At 48.8% G+C, this 17570-nt stretch overlaps 2 protein-coding genes across 7 annotated transcripts in view; one reads left to right on the forward strand and one right to left on the reverse strand.

The window, feature by feature from the left end:
- Positions 1 to 6164, forward strand: part of SMG7 (SMG7 nonsense mediated mRNA decay factor) — a 47691-nt gene extending 41527 nt beyond the window's left edge. For 2 of the 6 annotated variants that reach the window (XM_082766131.1, XM_082766134.1), the window contains 5 exons: positions 706 to 786; positions 1379 to 1538; positions 2833 to 3003; positions 3106 to 3251; positions 3769 to 6163. In XM_082766131.1, coding sequence (XP_082622257.1) covers positions 706 to 786; positions 1379 to 1538; positions 2833 to 3003; positions 3106 to 3251; positions 3769 to 3882 — 672 coding nt within the window. In that variant the 3' untranslated portion in view covers positions 3883 to 6163. Of the gene's footprint in view, positions 1 to 705; positions 787 to 1378; positions 1539 to 2832; positions 3004 to 3105; positions 3252 to 3768 lie in introns of all 6 variants that reach the window. The other 4 variants (XM_082766133.1, XM_082766132.1, XM_082766136.1 and 1 more) reach the window with 4 other exon arrangements.
- Positions 6165 to 6642: 478 nt separating this feature from the next.
- NCF2 (neutrophil cytosolic factor 2) lies at positions 6643 to 17514 on the reverse strand. Its single transcript, XM_082765827.1, has 15 exons — positions 17257 to 17514; positions 16820 to 16902; positions 16444 to 16552; positions 16070 to 16204; positions 15601 to 15708; positions 14883 to 14942; positions 13404 to 13447; positions 13046 to 13187; positions 12815 to 12877; positions 12405 to 12483; positions 10603 to 10646; positions 9886 to 10028; positions 9704 to 9815; positions 9415 to 9562; positions 6643 to 7388 (listed from the first exon to the last, which is right to left on the reverse strand). Exons 1-15 carry the CDS (start codon positions 17428 to 17430, stop codon positions 7291 to 7293), a joined length of 1542 nt encoding a protein of 513 aa, XP_082621953.1. The 5' UTR covers positions 17431 to 17514; the 3' UTR covers positions 6643 to 7290.
- Positions 17515 to 17570: the final 56 nt, after the last annotated feature.

Genomic DNA, 17570 nt, shown 5'->3' on the forward strand with positions numbered 1-17570 from the left:
GAAATACTAGGCTGCAGATAATAGCTGTATGGGAGGAGGTGCAGAGATGGAAAAGGTCATGGAAAAGGCCATAATATTTCAACATGGAGCCCATGGGAGTTTTGGAACCTCTGCTGCAAACACTTTTCTTCTTCTGTAGTCATTTATAATGAAAATGAGGGAGAAATAAATGCAACTTTAACTGTTTAACCCAATTAGTCAGTAAGACAAGCTGTGATTCTTCTGAGTGTCTATACAGCAGGAGTACTCGAAAGTAACAAACAATCCATCAATGAATAGCAATGTCCAAGGGTCTTGTCAGGCATGACTGAGCACTCTGCTCACTGGAAAGGATCCTGTCTCATTTGTGCAAGGTTTTTATACATCCACAGGGTTGGTGCGTTTGGCAGGAACATCCCCTCTAGACGTGTCAGACTGTGGAAGCAGCCAGAGGCGCTTGAGAACTGGGAAACTGCTGTCAGTGGGGTTTCTTGGGACTCTCAGCTGTCATGACTGTTGATTTTTAGTTATTAATTACAATTAATGGGAAAACTTCTGATTTTCTGCATTTGTTAGTTTGTTCCCCCCTGCCCTCCACGGTGCTGAGGTCAAAAATGCAATAAAAGTTTAAAACAAAAATACCTGGGCAGTTTTTTGTAGCTTACTTTCCTCCTGCTGACCACACTGAAAACCAACTGCTTGTTTTCCTTTTCTGGTTTTTCAAAGAAGTCCCTGCTGGAAAAACCGTCAGAATTGATGTCTCAGTCATCATCTTTCCTATCTCTCAGTGGCTTTTCTCTTAATCAGGTATGTGATGGCCAAAGCTGGTAGCATTTTGCTGTTCTGACTTACTGTTTAGCTAGACAATGGCAGAAGTATGGGCACATCCTTTAGTGCAAACTAATGGCAAACTGGAAAGGAGATCCACGGGCCTAATTTCAGTCTGTATTAACAAGGTTATTTTGTTTGCCTTTTCCCATTGTTGAAAATCAGTTGTCTTCCCAAACTCACCCTAGGTACTGTTCTGCAGAGGTACTGTTGAGTCTTGTTGAGTTCCTGGGATGTTTGCTTTCAGTGGGATTGTAGAGTTGAGTGAAAAGGTGAATCCCCACATTTTGTGGTGTGGGAGTATTTTTATTCCTAACCAGTGGAACACCCCTTCTCTTCCAAGGAGCAGAGCAGGGTCTCTTGAGCAGAAATTTTAAAATTTCATGAAGGCTTTGCAATTCAGCCAGGAGAAATGGGCCCCGATTCAGGATGTGAAGGACTTGGTTAAATAAAGCATTCAGAGAAGATTCTGAGGAGTGACAAATCAAAACACTTTTTCCTTTTCAATAATTTCCTTCATATGTTCTCCGTGTTTCAAATAAATCCTGTACTCATACTCTCTTTATTCCAGGAAAGATATCCAAATAACAGCATGTTTAATGAGGTATATGGGAAAAACATGAATACCAGCACAAAAACAGAAGTCACCCCTTCAGTTGCCCATCAGGAGACTTCACTATATTCTCTCTTTGAAGGGACTCCATGGTCTCCATCCCTTCCAGCCAGCTCAGGTAATCCTGGTACAATTTTTCTTGTGTGTATTTTAAGAGGATTGGAGTTAATTCTGAGCCTACTGCAAGTTAAATGTAACTGGAAATTAAAAAAAATCTTCTTTACAATGTCTGAAGGTTTCTGTGTTCCTTTATATATAATCCTTGGAAATGCGATGGGGTTCTGTCACTAATATAGGGTAAGAACCTAGATTTTTAGTTGAAGTAGCTGAGCAGGATAAAAGTTGTAGGAAGTGTTGAATACTGAAATCTCTTTAACTTAAATTCCTGACAAGCATTTGAGAGTAGGACTTTATGCATTTTAAAAATTATTGTACTTCTAATGTTGCTTCTTTGGAAGAACCAGGAAGATTTGGATTTTATAAAGCAGATATTTGAAAGAGGAAAAACTCTATGATTGAAGAGTGAGGAGGAAAGTATGACACTATTTCTTTTAATGGTAAAGCAGCCTACAAAGCAAACCAGCTTTTTCTTTAACAATTTTCTTGAGGGCATAAAACACATTAGAGTTGTCATAACCTTGCCATCCCAAAAAAGTCCACAAGAATGTGAGGGGAGGGAAGGAATGTAAAAAGAGGACTTTAAATAACTTAGCCATTGGAGATGTTCTTTGGTCATATCAAGACTTTCGCAGCCAATCAGAAGGAACTGTTGTTGATGAAATGAAGGGAGCTTCAAAGTGCTTTTATTCTAGCAGGATTTATGACACTACATGGGTTTTAGTTTTCACTTCACCTCCTCATACAAGAATACATCCTGGCACCCTGCTCTGCTTTGTTCTCTTCAGGCATCGCGTTCTCCTGCTCACAGAGAGACTCTTCCATGCCTGCACTCCTGCTTTGCTCAGTATTCAGTTCTGGTCTGAATTGCTTTAAGACCCAAAGAAGTGTAAAACATTCAAATTGAAGTTGTAAACTTGCAAACTCCTTGGTCTAAAGTTATTCTTTATTAGCTTGTCAAGCTTGGAGATAGGTTTGTTTGTTTGAGAGAAGTTATTCAAGAAACAAGGGGAAAGCTCACTGTTCACTAGCCAGCCCTCTTGAGGTTTCCTGGATTTTTGCTTTCTGGTAGGCATGTATGTGCACTTAAACACAGTCATTCTATTATTGTATATGTGCAAATGCTTTCGCTCAGAATTTATGAATTTACTCATGCAATAGAGGGAATAAAAACTGACCTTCAGTACTGGAGAAAACTGAGTGATGGCAGAAATTGCAGCAGCACTATGAAATTCAAAATCAGGAGGCTCCTGCTGTTTCTCTTCACTTTTTCCCTCTTGCCTTGTAATCACTAGATCATTCGACACCAGCCAGCCAGTCTCCTCACTCCTCCAACCCCAGCAGCTTGCCAAGCTCCCCTCCAACCCATAACCACAATTCTGTTCCCTTCTCCAACTTCGGACCTATTGGGACTCCAGACAACAGAGACAGGAGAATCGCAGACCGCTGGAAAACAGATAAGCCAGGCAAGTGCTGTGTTCCAGGCCTGGATGAAGCCAGCTGTTGACGTTTGTTTTTGCAATGGTTTTGCTAGATTCCTTTGAATTTGTCTCTCTTCCCCATTTTAGCAATGGGAGGGTTTGGTCTGGACTATCTCCCAGCAACGTCGTCATCAGAGAGCAGCTGGCACCAGCCCAGCACTCCCAGTGGCACCTGGGCAGCCCAAGGCCCTGCCATAGAGGACTCCTCAGCTGTGCTCATGGAGAGTCTGAAGGTATAGTTAACTATAAGGCTTATAACTATAAAGCTGTGCTTGGGAACAGGCACTTGCCTATGGGGCCAGGGTCTGGTGGCTATAGGCAGCTCACGCTGCTGTTCTAGGTGTCGGGGTTCAGGGTCAAACCTTGGAGGCTTTTCATGCAAATTCCTTGCTTACGTAGGCAATGTGGGAGGCATGACCAGTTCTGGAAGATGTCACAGTTTCTCAGTTCTTGCTGTTCTAGAATATTTTGTGGAACAAGACCAGGCTGGCAGAACTGGAAGAAATAACATTTGCTTTGACTGGTCTAAAATTAGTAATTGTGAATGTGGGATATATTTATATGGTAATGAGGATTCTGGTGGGGAGGGTAAGCTGCTTCAAGGGGAGCTCCCTTTAGAAGGCCACCTTTTGAAGTCTGACTTTCATGGTAAGACAGGTATGAGTGACGAAGGGAAGAGGGGAAAATAGAGTAAAGTCTCCTCATCTGTAAGAAAACAAGGAGATGCTAGTGTTGACTGTTTACTTTTAGTCCATCTGGTCCAGTTCCATGATGCACCCAGGACCCTCAGCCCTGGAGCAGCTGTTAATGCAGCAGAAGCAGAAACAGCAACGTGGACAAGGCACCATGAACCCACCGCATTGAGAACGAGGTGGCAACCCGTGCAAACAAAGGCTCCATAAACCATGGCATGTTGGGTTTGCAGGACTGGCTCACACAGTCCTGTGCAGGTGGCAGCCCTCTCTTCTGTTCCTCGCTGTCAGGAGGGCGTAAGTGCTCCACCAACCCACTGAGTGTGCACAAAACGTCTGCAGTGCAAGAAAACAACATCAGGAACTCTCCCATCCCTGGGCCCTCTGAAGGGAGAGAGGAACTGCTGTTTGTCTCACTCAGTAACCCGATATCACCGCCTCTCACCTTCTCCATTGTGCATGTCCCCAGCCACATGGGAAGTAAAAGCTGAGAACGAAGGGCAGATGGGAGAAGCCAATGAGAACTTCTCAATCCTTTTCCTCTCTTTGGGGAGATAAAATAGGAATCCATTAATGATTGCTTCGCTGACTGAGAATGTAGTTGAAATTACTCCTAAACATCTTTATGACTATCTCAGTAGTAAGATCACACTGAATTCTTCCATACAGAGACATGCGTTTTAGTCAGTGTAGAGCAACAGAAGCCCCAGTTGCTGCTCTGGTCAGAGGAGGTTGATGGCAAGGTGGGCTTTATCTCCTGGGCTACTGAAGGAGTTTCATGAAGGAGAATCTGGCACTTGACACCACTTCCTTTCACTCAAAGGCTTTAGCCAGCCTGTGGGTGGGTTAGAGACTCCAGCATGAAATGCCCTCCTCTCAGTAGGTGTTTGAGCTATTATCAGTGATGTGGGGCATTGCAGCACCCTGCTGGACAAGCAAGTTTAACTGCTATGGGGTTTTAAATTAATGTTTGATTCCTGTACATTTTACTGTAGCATAGTGGCTAGCCCCACAAAGGGCAGGCTAGTCTGTGCATTCACAGCCTGACTCATTTTAATAGGTAGGTAGAAAGCTTTCAATGTTTTTTTTTTTTTTTCTTTTCCCCATCCTCCCATTTTCGCTGGATGCTAGTAGTTTTATTGCCAATGTGCAACATCTTGCAGAAAGTAATCAGGGGTCCAGCAGGACTGGGTAAAGACGACAGTCAGCCTGGACAATGTGGAGTGTACGAGCCCCCATAGGCACACACCAGCTCTGCAGAAACCCGTCCCCTGCCCTCCCAGCTGCAGCCCCCAGGCTTTCAGTTCTAGAAAGGAATCTGAGGCACCGTGGACACACATGTGCAACCCACATGTAGAAGAAAGCATAGTGCTGTTCACATGTGAAAAGGTGCAGAAGGGAAAGAAAAACGTTTTATTTGCTATTTATTAGGGGGAAGGAAGACTGGAAACTTCATTAAAGGAAAGGACAGCGTTTTTGTTAGGCTTCCCAGGGAAGTTACGGAAACAATCTCAATGTCCATTTGCTGTGTTTAGCAGTAGGGGTTTGTGTGATGGTTCAGGATCTCTGAGCTGGAAGTCAGCTGCAGAGCAAAGCACATGCAGGAGCCTAAGTGACACTGGAGTCTGGGCAGCCCCGACAGAATACAAAAAGGGAAGATGGAGACCCAATACCCATCCGAGGGTATGAGCAGCTCCCCCACGTTCTCCACGTTAGCAACGTCACTGTTCTTTGTTGCATTTTGAAGATGTATTTCCTTTAACAAGTCCAAAAAGTGAAGTTCCCACCCAGTGCTAATATGAACCAAACCCCTCTGTACCTATCCCCAGCCTTCCCCGTTTGTGTATTGAGCTGTGCGCCCCGGCAGCTGCGACATTCCAGTGTTTGAACTGTCACTGACTCTTGCACCCTAAACGAGCTAACCAGGTTCACCATCTCACTCCCGGCCGTGCCAGGGTCCCAGCCACACCGCTCCACTTGTGCATGAGAATCCGGTGTCAGGAACGCGTCTGACGCTTGGCTGGGACTCCCCTCCTGTCTTCCGGAGTCCAGGGGAGCAAGGGAAGGGGCCCCCAACAGAAACTGGTTTGTGTCGTAAGCTTTTTTTGTGTTTTTTGTCTGTCTGTGCAAGATCTGCAGCTGCTGAAATCAGCTTTGCCTTTAATTAAACCATGTTCTCTCCATCCAGGTCTGTGTGTAGCATTCATTTCCTGTGTAACTCAGCAGTCTTTCAAAAATGCGTATTTCTCTGGATAAGTCAGATGAAGGTTTGGAGTTGATTTTCTTTTTTTTTTTTCCTGAAAGAGAACTAAATAAATCACAGATTCTGGCTTGGGCTCAGTGCAGATAATCGGATTGTGGTTTTGTGCTGCCTGTGTACAATATGTTTTTATGTACTCAATCATAAATCTGGGCTGGGAGTAGCTTACAAAGCTCTGTCACTTGCAGGCTGGATTACCTGAATCTGGTAGAGCACAGGCACCAGGAGCTGGAGGACGTGGATTCTTCTGCTGTTGACCTGCCTGTAAATCAGGATGGCACTTGCACTTGTTGGCTGTTTCTAAACAGCATGCTTCCAGACATGTCAAAGGGAGGTTAAGAAAGCTGTAGAGCTGCTCCATTTTTGAGAGGTCAGGTGTTTGTTTTATCCATGCAACTCTCCAGAATGAGTTCCTTTTCAATTTAAATGTGAGATGCAAGTCAATGGGAGGGTGGGGTTGTACAGAACCTGGGTGATAGGGTGAGAACTGGGGAAACCTCCCTGAAGCAGAGGGCTTGCTGTGCCTCCAGCTCTCACATTCTGAGGACAGGGCAGCATAGCTATTTTTAAAACGCCAGAAGGAGCAGCTCTCAGCAGCCAGGGAAGGTTAAATATGGTGAAAGCAGAGTCATGGCACCCAATGGCAGAAGGGGGACAAACCTGTTTAAAACCTGTTTAATTTGGATATGGAAGAAGTTATGGAAGTTACAGTTATGCAGACTAATGTGTAGGGAGCAACTTTACTACCAGGTGACCTGCTGAGATCTGTGGCAGTGTCATCTTAAATTACTGTCTCTTGTGACTGCTGAGAAAAAGCTCCCAGAAATGACCCCTAGAGCTGAAAATGTGTACGTGTGTGAAGGGTTGTCAGTGGAGCAGGGCAAGGCTGTGCAGTGGCTTTTGATTAAGCTCTTGCAGTGAGCAATAATGTTTGAAGGAAGTAAATTCTGTTCAAGTACAGCCTTTCATGGTCCATAGCTTCTCAAGGAGCAGCTCCCTGGGTCAGTGGGCCTGTAAAAGCAACTGGCACCACCCTGCCATGGATTTTCCCAGGCAAAGGGCTGGTTGGTGGGGCAGAGCTGGTGCTGCAGAGTCTGCTGGTGAGCACAGCCTTAGCACTGCATGTATCCCTAGCAGGAAGATAACTACCCGCTTCAGACAGAGCAATGCAAAAGTTAAAACAAAAATAAAGCTTTTAATATATGTAGCAATAATATTTTCAGTCCATTTTCAGATGCAGTGATTAATGTGGAAACTTGATTGCAACAGTTGAATTCTTAATTTTCTTTGGTGTCCAAGACTCCTTTAGCTCTTTAGAAATCAGATTTCTGGGTCTTTAGTGTTACAATCTTGAACGAAAGCAGATGGGAAGATGCCTATCTTCCCGTTGCACTGGCCTTCTAACCAGTCTTCATTCACTGGAAGATAAAATTTACACAATTTTTGTCACTCCAGGGATGTGCAGGAGCATGATAATAACATACCTTTGTGTGCTGCAGACAGGCCTTAGTTCACCATTTTAAGATAAAATAGCCACCTGAGAGCCTGATAGAGAGGTGACTGTGGAAACAGGGAGAAGGTCTGAGGAAGAAAGGCAGACAGCAAGGTCTAGAGATAGGAATCACAGAATTATTAGGGTTGGAAGAAACCTTCAAGATCATCTGTTCCAAACACCCCCCTACCACCAACCACCAATGTCACCCACTAAATCACATCCTTAAGCACCATGTCCAACCTTCCCTTAAACGCTCCCAGGGACGGTGACTCCACCACCTCCCTGGGCAACCTGTTCCAATGCCTGACTGCTCCTGAGAGGAAATATCTCCTAATTTCCAACCTGAACCTCCCCTGGCACAACTTGAGGCCATTCCCTCTAGTCCTATCACCAGCTATCTGTGAGAAGACTGCCAGCTCCCCCCACCTTCCTTTCAGGGAGTTGTACAGAGCAATACACTACTGAACAAAGTGGGAAAATAGATCATTATAGAAGTTTTTTTGTTTTTTTTTTTTTGTTTTTGAGATATAGCAGCTAAGTTTCCGAAAAGATAAAACTATGTATGTTCCTGGAAATGTTGCAAGTTTTTTCTGTTGAGAAACCATGCAATTTATGTAGGCAAATAAGCCTGTAAGTATTAAAGACTTTGTATCGCTGCCTTTCCTCACTCTCTGCCTGCATTCACGTGAATTACAACCACAATAAAGTATGTAGTGGTTTTATTTGCTGAACATCCAACTTTTAATCTAAAACTATCATCAACAGCAGGCGGGGATGGTGAAGGCAGTAGAGGGTGCTTTCCAAGGTTGTATTTCTGCTAAGAATTTGAGAATTGGGGTCTTAAAGCCAGATGTGGGCTCAGAAATTGCCTTGAATAACAGCAGAAACAAGATGAGAGTGCAGAAGTGATTAGAGACCTGGGACTGCCCCCTTCAAGATAAGAACTAAAGCGTAGTTTCACCTGCTGTTCGACGTTCATCTCAAACAAAAAGATTCTGCTACCCCAGGGTGATTAAAGCTGGGAGCTCTGAAAACTCTTGCTGTCAGAAACCCAACAAGGGAAAAAACTTAATGGGAAATAGTATAGCTAGCTCAGTGATGACTTCCCCCTCTTCATGACACTACTTCATCAGTGTTGCAACGTGTAAAACTTCATCTGTGCAACTGGAGGAGGAACTGGTGTACAGCTGCCTAACCCTGCTCCACAACTTAGTGGTAGTGCTGCGTGTAGCAAGGTATCGTAATTTTGTGGTGGTGTTTTTTTTTTTTTTTCCTCATTTAAAACCATTTCTGCTGTCATGGCTTTATTCAGAGGCTCAGGGGAGGAAGAAACAGTTGCCCTGTGCAAGCAGCTCTCGCTGTAGCTAATTTTTCACTCAAGCTGGGCTCACCTGCAGCCTTTGCTACAGCACAGCCAGCTTGTCCTCCCTGCTTGGCTGTTGGGCATAAGTGAGAGGATCAAAGTCAAAAATGTAGACTAGCTCTTGCTGAGATTCCTGGCTTGTATTTAAACATCAGTTCTCATGCAATCACTAAAGAAGACTGAGGCTAACTTAAGAATCCAAGCAGCCGGTTTTCCATCTGAAGGTGGCCAACTGCAATTTGCAGGAGAAGCAGCCTCCTCTTGGTGCAGGCTGCCTGGGCCAGGCTGCTGCTTTGCAGATCCCAACTGTGAAACAGTTTACTTTAGAGAAGTGGAGATCTTGGGGCAAGAGATCAATGTCTCTAATGAAGCTTGTAGGTTGCCCTGAGGAGCTGGCTAAAGCACTGCTGGCACCTGTCCTCTGTGCTACCAGGTACCTGAGGGATTTGGGCCTGACTGGCAGGTGCTGGGAGCCTGCAGCTTAACAGGAGCTGCTGCAGGTGCTTGGCATCTTGGAGTCAGGCCCATGCCCTCACCGCAGCTGGAAGGTCCCTCCCTTCCCCTGTCACGGCAGGAGCATAGTTACCTTTGGATAAAACAAGTATCACATCTCCTGCCTGAAACTCCAGGTCTTCGGGCTGGGTGGCTTCATAATTGTACTGTGCTACCACTTGGGTTGCTCCCATCTCCTCCGGCATTGCCTTCTGTGGCTCCTCTGGTAAAAATCCCTCTCCCTAGGGCAGGAAATAAGCTGGTAAAGACATGTCTTGGCTTTTCTCTTTTTGTCCCAGAATAAGACAGACAAGCTCTGCTTAGGTTTCAGCCCCAGGCCCTGCCACCAGAAGAGGCGGCTGCCACCAGCAGCTGTCACTGACCTCTGTGATGTCGCACCACACTGTCAGGCAGTTGTCCTTGCTGTGGCTCCAAGCTGCCTCCATATTCTCCGTGCTCAGAGTCACCAGCTCCTCGCTGCCCACAGGCTTGTACCTGGGCACGTAGAGGATTTGGGTAAGGGTGGGAGACAAAAACACAGCCCCTTCAGCAGGCAGCACCTCACCTCAGCTGTGTGTGCTCAGGCTGGAGCTCCAGTTTCTTGCAAATGAGGTTCAGGAGCTCTTTGTAGGAGAGGCCTGGCTGGACTTGCATCGCAACTGTGTATTTGTAATGCACCTTGAGAATGCAAGGTGCTGTTTTGGTTTCCTGCAAGTGGAAAATGGGGGTGTCAGAGGCTTCTCCCCACGGGGCTGTGCCTGCTTGCAGCGCAGGGGCTTGCTGTGGGCAGGGAGAGGAACTGGGACACAGAAAATGCTGTCACCTCAGTAAAAGCTGAGCTGTGTGCCATCAGCTGTCTGGGAGCCATCCCTGTTACCATTGGCAGCCTTTAATACTTCTGAGCTAGGCCACCAAAGCTATGTAGCATGTGTGGCTGCTTGGCTGCCCTGGGCTTGGCCCAGGAGAGCACAGGAGTGCACTAGGTATCTAGTGACCATGTGTGGCTTCCTAGGTGTCCAAATTCAAGGTGTCCCCACTCCCTTCCCCTCTGTTCTTGTCTTCAGTTGGGATTGTTGCTTCTGGAGGAGACCTCCCAGACCCTGATATCTTGCTAGTCCCTGTGTTACGCTTTGGAGAAGCTCCTGAGTGACAAAAAGCTGAAGCACTCCCAGGGCTATGGTGCTTGCAAAGCATGCCAGCACCTCTCGACGTGCAATAGGTGTTGGTTTGTAGTGTAGACCCTGGCTCTACCTTCCCGTGATGCCCACCACACACATCTTACCGCTGTAGCTTCTCTGGGCTGCGTTGTAGCAACAGGAACATAGTCTGAGGAAGAAGAAAACAGTGCCTCAGCATGTGGAACAGCGTAAGTGTTACTGCTCTGGGCATAAATGTTTTCAGTATTTCTGTAGCCCTTCTCTTTGACACCCATCATTATCTAGCTTAGTGATATGGTTTAGTGGAGGACGTGTTAGTGTTAGGTTGGACTCGATGATCTTGAGGTCTCTTCCAACCTAGAAATTCTGTGATTCTGTGATCTGCAGTGACACCAACCAACCTTGGAGCCACCTGTAGTCACTCAAATGGAAGTGGTGCCAGCTGTGGTGGGATCCTTACATGGGGTTTATCAGTAACCACTGGAAAGAGGTTTGGGCTCTGTCTTCCCTGCCTTGATTCAGGTCTGTGCTGTTCTTGCTTTCTCCCTGTGGAGCCTGTCCTGCATTCGTGGGGTAGGAGCTTTAGGGCTGGGATGTTACTCCTGGGTGGACTTCTTTAAAATATGAATGCATTTGCAAGCACAAATAATGATGTATCTTGTGCTCTGACAGCTGAATGACCTCCAGTACTGGACTTTGTGGACAAAGCGAGAGCTGGCCTGTGCTGTAACATAGGCCTCTCTCAGCTGTCTTTCTCTGGGGCTGGAAATTTGCAAAGATGGTGCAAATCCCAGTGCTGACACTGACCTGGTGCTAGTGATTGATTGTTGGGGGCTGGAGTGGGCTGCTCTGGGGTGAAAGAGAAGCCCTGTTCCCTGCAGCAAGAGCCTGTGTTTGGGCTGCAGTCTTGTTTCCTGCTTGCCCTCCCTGCCTGGGGAGGGGGCCCTGGAGGTAGTTAGCTGGGTTTGGAGTGGGACTCCAGTGCTGCCTCAGCTCATTTATGTGGCTGGGAGGAGGGGAACTGACTTTTGAGGTGCTGGGCATCAGTTTCACAGCATCACAGAATCACAGAATTTTCTAGGTTGGAAGAGACCTCAAGGTCATCGAGTCCAACCTCCAACCTAACACTAACAGCCCTCCACTAAACCATATCCCTAAGCTCTACATCTAAGCGTCTTTTGAAGACTTCCAGGGATGGTGACTCCACCACTTCCCTGGGCAGCCTGTTCCAGTGCCTCACAACCCTTTCAGTGAAGAAGTTCTTCCTAACATCTAACCTAAAACTCCCCTGGCTCAACTTAAGCCCATTCCCCCTCGTCCTGTCACCAGGCACGTGGGAGAACAGGCCAACCCCCACCTCGCTACAGCCTCCCTTGAGGTACCTAAAAAGAGCGATAAGGTCACCCCTGAGCCTCCTCTCCTCCAGGCTGTGCTTGGGGCAAATTGGTGTCTCAGCACCCACAGCCCCAGCCTGGGATGTGGTTGCTGAGCAGCATCAGCCAGAAGTCCCCAGGGCACTGGCAGAGCCTCCAAAACTAGCTCAGCACTCTGATAATCCCAGATGCCCTGCTTTAAGGAGAAGCCTGTAATGATCTTCCTGCTCTGGGACTTGCACAAGCTGGGTCACTTGCCCTGTTCCTATCTCCAGGCCCTTTTTTCCATTAGCTGCTGTGCTAATTAGGAGCACAGAGGGGCCTACATGCTCTGGTTTGCTCCATCCTCAACAGTGCAGTTGCAGCGTTGTCTCCTGCCTTAATGCTTCCCCATCCTTGGTGTCAAAAGGGGCCAGAGGATCTGGAGAACAGAAGAAGCTGGCCCCCAGCCCTGGTCTTGACAGATGGCACCGGCTGTGAGAACACAGCACCGAGAAGGCTGTCCCCAGGCTTGTCCCCAAAGTCCTCCCACCCCTTCCATTCCCCACACTGACCTGGTGCTGGCCGACGGGCCTTTGCTGGAGCAATGGAGCTGGGAGGCTCGGGGATCTCAGGTTCAGGAGGGATTTCGTCCTGTGCCAGGTGGGAAGAGGACAGTGCTGTCACTCGGAGCCCTCCTGAGGGAGCGGGCACAGCCCTGGGGTGCTCCTGTCTTAGGGACCCACTCCAGCCCACCGAGCCAGGGGTTTGGGGCTGAGCTCTGCCATGCCACCTATCATTTTGGGGTGGAACCAGGCAGTTCTAGCCTCAGTGAGAGTAACAAGATGACCGTGAGCCAGAAGCCCCACAGTGTTACAAGAGGGAAGGAGTTGCAGTTTTGAGTTTTGCTAGAGCAAGTGCTGGGTGATCTGTGTGGGGATCTGTCTCCAACCCCCAGGATGCCAGCTCCTCCTGGGCTCCTTACCTGGCTGTGCAGCTTGTTCTGGAGTTCCACGGGCTCGAGGTAGTTGCAGGGGACGATCCCTTTCTGCAGGGGTACAGAGACAAAGGAGGATTGCTTTGTGGGAAGGAACCTGCTGCTGGAGGAAGCGACTGAGTTGTCCCAGCCCTGAACATGGGAGAATCCCTGGGACTTGAATCCCTCCTGGTGCCAGCCCCATCATCTACCCCCTTGTGCCAAGCCTGCCCCTGGTACCTTGCCATTGAACATCACTGTGGCCCAGTTGTCCTTCTCTTTCTTCAGGACAAAGACGATGTTTCCTGGCAGGACCTGCAGCTCCTCAGTGGTCTCGGGGATGAACTCGTACAGGACACGGTGCGGCTGCCCTTCGAGGGCCCTAGATTTGGAAGCCATGTCAGGAGGGGAGGTGATACTGCTGTTTTGCATAGGGGACCTGAACTCTGCTTCCTTGTTTCTCTGGTCCATTCTCTTTCCCCCCTGTTAGTTCTGGGTGCTAGCTGGGCACTCAGCTGTGGTGGCGTGGGACGGGAGCAGACCTGGCTGTGTCTGTTAGCAACACTGCTAACGTTTCCTCACCTTTCCTCCAACTTACTTGAGGATTTCTGGTGTCTTGGGCCTGGGTGGAGGACCAGAGGCCTGTGAACAAAAAGAAAGTTGTCTGTAATCTGGCAAATTCTGGTTAGTCTGCAGAAATGGCCTGCAGTCTCCTCCCATTCTTGTCATCCCTACACGGGTCCGTGTTGGGTTGGTCCGTTTGCTCCTTCAGATAAGCAGTTTCCAAATCTTCCCCCTCATGATTTCCAGAGGCATGATCCTGGTTTGGTTTTGTGTTCTTAGCTTCACATACTCACAGAGGGTTGGAATCATGAGTTAGAGATCAGCTGGCTTAAACAGTGCGTTGTGCTGCTGTGTATCATCCTGTTACTATAAAACGCCCAGCTACTGTCACAGAGCTTTACAGTCCCTCCTGCCTCTGTAATGTAAAGTCAGGTGGATGTTATGAACTCTCTGAAGAAGCTCCTTTTGTACTGAAATAGTAAGGCATGTCTGGCTCCTGGAGCAAGGAGCTCTGTTGCGTTGAAAGCAGTGTATTTTATCTCACGTAACAGCACTGTAGGCCTGCAGTGGTTGTGCTTCCTCGTATCCTCTCAAAAGACCCTTGAAAAAACTCTGGTGACTTTAACCATGGAAAATTGTTGTTACTTCATCAGGAAAATATCGAGGCAAATGTGAAGAGCTGACAGACCCAGAAAGGAAGACAAGGAACAAAACCAGAACTGCTCTTGCTCCTCTGGTGTTTTGAGCTTAGACAGAGCAGCCCTGAGGAGGCTTGTGGGGCAGGTTCGTGACCTCCCTGTGGGCCCTGCTGAAATCAGTCATCCCACGGTGGGGGCAGAGGATGTGTGACCAGGCCACTACTTCTCCATTCAGGGAGCCAGCGTAACTACAGATGTGAGTGGGCTGCACCTTCTGATGAAGAAGAAAGCAGCTGAGATGTGGGGGCAGCTTCCACCTCATCCTCCCCCAGAAGTAGCAGAAAGTTCATGGTGGTCTTAGAATCATAGGATCATAGAATGTCCTGAGTTGGAAGGGATCCACAAGGATCATCAAATCCAACTTGTCTCCACACAGGACCACCCAAAAGTCAGACACTGTATCTGAGAATGTTGTCCAAATGCTTCTTGAACTCTGGCAGTCTTAATGCCATGACTGCTTCCCTTGGGAGCTGTTCCAATGTCTGACCAACCTCTGGGTGCAGAACCTTTCCCTAGCACCCAGCCTGACTCTCCCCTGTCCCAGCTCCATGCTGTTCCCTCAGGTCCTGTCGCTGTCCCCAGAGAGCAGAGCTCAGTGCCTGCCCCTCTGCTCCTTTAGCGAGGAAGCTGCAGGCAGCCATGAGGCCTCCCCTCAGCCTGCTCTGCTCTGGGCTGAACAAACCAAGTGTCTTCGCTCGCTGGAGCCCTGGGCAAGGTGTGGGATGGCCATCGCCATCCCCACGTACACTCAAAGCTACCCACACCACATGGGCTGCGGTGCTGCGGGCACCATGAGTGGGTGGCCAGAGCTTTACCTGTGGTTGAAGTGGAGCAAATCCAGAAAAATCATCCTTGTCCACAACAGATGCCACCACCTACAGCCAAAGGAAGACACACGGTGACTTAAACCTGTATCTGCTCTTAGACCTCTCATCTCTGACACCCGCCCTCCTCTGCTGTTGTCCAAGCCAAATTCTGTGGGTGTGAATGCTCCAGGTTTGCTTTCTGCAGCAGTACTGGCACCTGGGTGGCTGTTCTGCCTTGCCAGGATTTGAGCCCAAGGGTGCACCCCACTGCTTGGATTTTGCTCATTAGTGCAAGAGAAGTCCTGTTGGATTGTCTGAGCTGAAAAAACTGCTTCAGTGTGAGCAGGGGGAGAACTGGAGTTCACTTGTTGGTGTCAGAGTTTAAATAGCTTCATTTCCTCCCCCACCCCGGTACCCCAAACAAGATTTTGGCCCAGGTAGAAGCTCCAGTGGGGCCTTCCTGTCTCACTGCTGAGTGACTGTCCCTAATCTCCCGCTAAGGAAACTGAAAATAGGACTTGCAGAGCTGCACAGATAAAAGTGTATTTCTGCAGAGCTTATCTCTTCTGCTCCTGCAGGGTGCTGTCCCCAGGGTGCAAACTGGTTCCCTGTCACAGTGCCTCACTGCGCATCAGCTCAGCGCCTGGTGGCTCTGAGGTAGCGGGTGGTCAGCAGCTCTCTTCAGCCCACAGCCTTGGCTTGAATAAAGAAGATGCTTCTTTCTTACCATGGCTTTTCCCAGGTAGTCTTTCTTCTCCAGCTGAGCCACTTGCTTTTCATTTGGTCGAAATAGCTTCCCTGGGGGAATTGCCACCAGCTCATAGAGCTTCTGCTTCTGTAGCATAGAAAAGTTGCAGTGCTCTTCAGGGGTGCGATCAGGGACTGTCACACTGCCACCTTCCTTCCTTCTATCTCTGTGGTGAAGGTCTCACTCCGTAAAGCCAAACCATCACTGTGCCAATCTCACCCAAGCCCTTCCAGCATCTCTTTAGCCCCGTCTTACCAACACAGTGCCTGAAAGCTCTTCCCACCATTCCCCCTCCTTGTGACACCCATGTCTTGTGCAGCCATCCACAGTTTTCTCCTGCACAGCTAAAGCTGTAGCTAAAAGGTGTTTTCCCTGTTCCTGGGACTTTCTCTCTCCTTCCTGTCAGAACACCATGAGCAAGCACCCCCCTGTAAGGCCTGCTCCTTACCAGGATAGCTTCCATTGCCCTGTCAATCTTGTTGTGCTGGGGCTCACTCTTCATGGAGGCTGCCAGCGTCAGGTGCTCCTCAGCTTTCTTCCAGTCCTCCATCGTGGCGTACACCAGTGCGATGTTGTAAAGTATCTGCCACAGGGATGGGAGCAAGAACTCAGCTCTTAGAGGCACTGAACCCTTGCTATTTGGATTTTCTGCCACCCTAATAAAATCCCTAGGTAGCACCTAGGTTCCCCATCCCTGTGCCAGCGTGCTTGTTTTTTTGCAAGGCAGGGTGTTTTTCCCCTGTTTTTTTTTTTTTTTTTTTTTTTTTTCTTTTGTCTTTTTTGCTAATGAACAGGCCAAAAATGCTGGTCAGGCTTTCTCACCTCACAAGCAAAGAGCCTGTACCGCAGCCCCAGGATCTTGTAGTCGATGAGCTGGTTGCCTCGCAGCTGGGCCAGTGCCTCCTTAAAATCCTTGACGGCCATTTCGTGGCTGTGAAGGAGAGGACAAGGTAATGTCAGAGGGCTTCCCCACCTCATACACCACCTGGGCCCCCATGAGTCTTTAATTCAACTTGACTGAGTTTGGTTGGGTCTCTCCCATGGCCTCGTGGTGTCTTCAGATGCCCCATGGGGAAGTTCCCTGCCTCCTGGGGCTGTGTTTTAGCTCCTGGTCCACCAACCTACCCACAGCGGCTTTCAGCCAAAGGCTGGCATTACTGCAGGGGGCAAAACCACAGCATGAACCCCATCCACTTACTTCTGCCTCCTGTAAAAGATGGTTCCCCGCTGGAAATAGGCCACAGCCAGGTGCTTGTCACAGCTGATGCTCTGGGTGAATGCCTGCAAAACGAGGGGTAAGAAGGGAAGGTCTTGAAGGAAAAATGAAGCTGTAGAGTGGCTCTGCCTGTCCTGTCTGCTTTAGCCACCTGTCCTAAGCTGGGCTTTGTGGGCAAAGCCTCCCTGCAGCACCGGGGGGTAGAGCCTGCACCAGGCTCCTTGTTCTTGGAGCTGGAAGCATCTGGCACCAGGCACTTGGGTCTGCGGCTGCCTCCAGGAGGGAGAGCGCTGTCAGAAAGCTCCGTGCCTCAGCTGCTGCCTCCATCCATGACTCACTGAGTAAACCAGCTCAGCGAGAACAGAGAACAGCCTGGGGCTGTCACAGCTCCATCCCAGCCCTCCCACCGTGGCGCTCACCTCCTCTGCCTCAGCCAGCTTCCCCAGGACGAGGTGGATGCAGCCGATGTTGTAGCAGATTTTGGCCGGGGGGCTCTGCACGGCTGTGAAGGCATCCAGGGCTGCCCTCCACTCCTTCCTGTCTGCAGCACACACCCCTTCTTGCCACAGCCGGATCGTCTCGACCAGAGACATGGTGCGGTGGGAGCAGGACACGGGGTACCCGGCCACGCTGGGGGACTCACTGCCCGTCTTCCTCGTTCAACCTCTCCCTGCTCCCTTTTAGCTGTGCTTCTGCCTTTCTGCAGCCCGTGTCGCAAACCTGCCAGGAAGTG

Source organism: Aythya marila (genome assembly GCF_965140915.1).
Source record: "Aythya marila genome assembly, chromosome: 8".
Lineage (NCBI taxonomy): Eukaryota > Metazoa > Chordata > Aves > Anseriformes > Anatidae > Aythya > Aythya marila.

What these genes read in the sequence shown, in the direction of transcription:
- NCF2 (XM_082765827.1), bottom strand. Translation starts at nt 17,430, where the DNA reads ATGTCTCTGGTCGAGACGATCCGGCTGTGGCAAGAAGGGGTGTGTGCT. An exon ending in ATCTTTTACAGGAGGCAGAA is followed by an intron (nt 16,553 to 16,819) that starts GTAAGTGGATGG and finishes TCTCCTTCACAG; the next exon opens with CCACGAAATGGCCGTCAAGG. An exon ending in AGCCCAGAGAAGCTACAGCG is followed by an intron (nt 10,029 to 10,602) that starts GTAAGATGTGTG and finishes TTCCACTTGCAG; the next exon opens with GAAACCAAAACAGCACCTTG.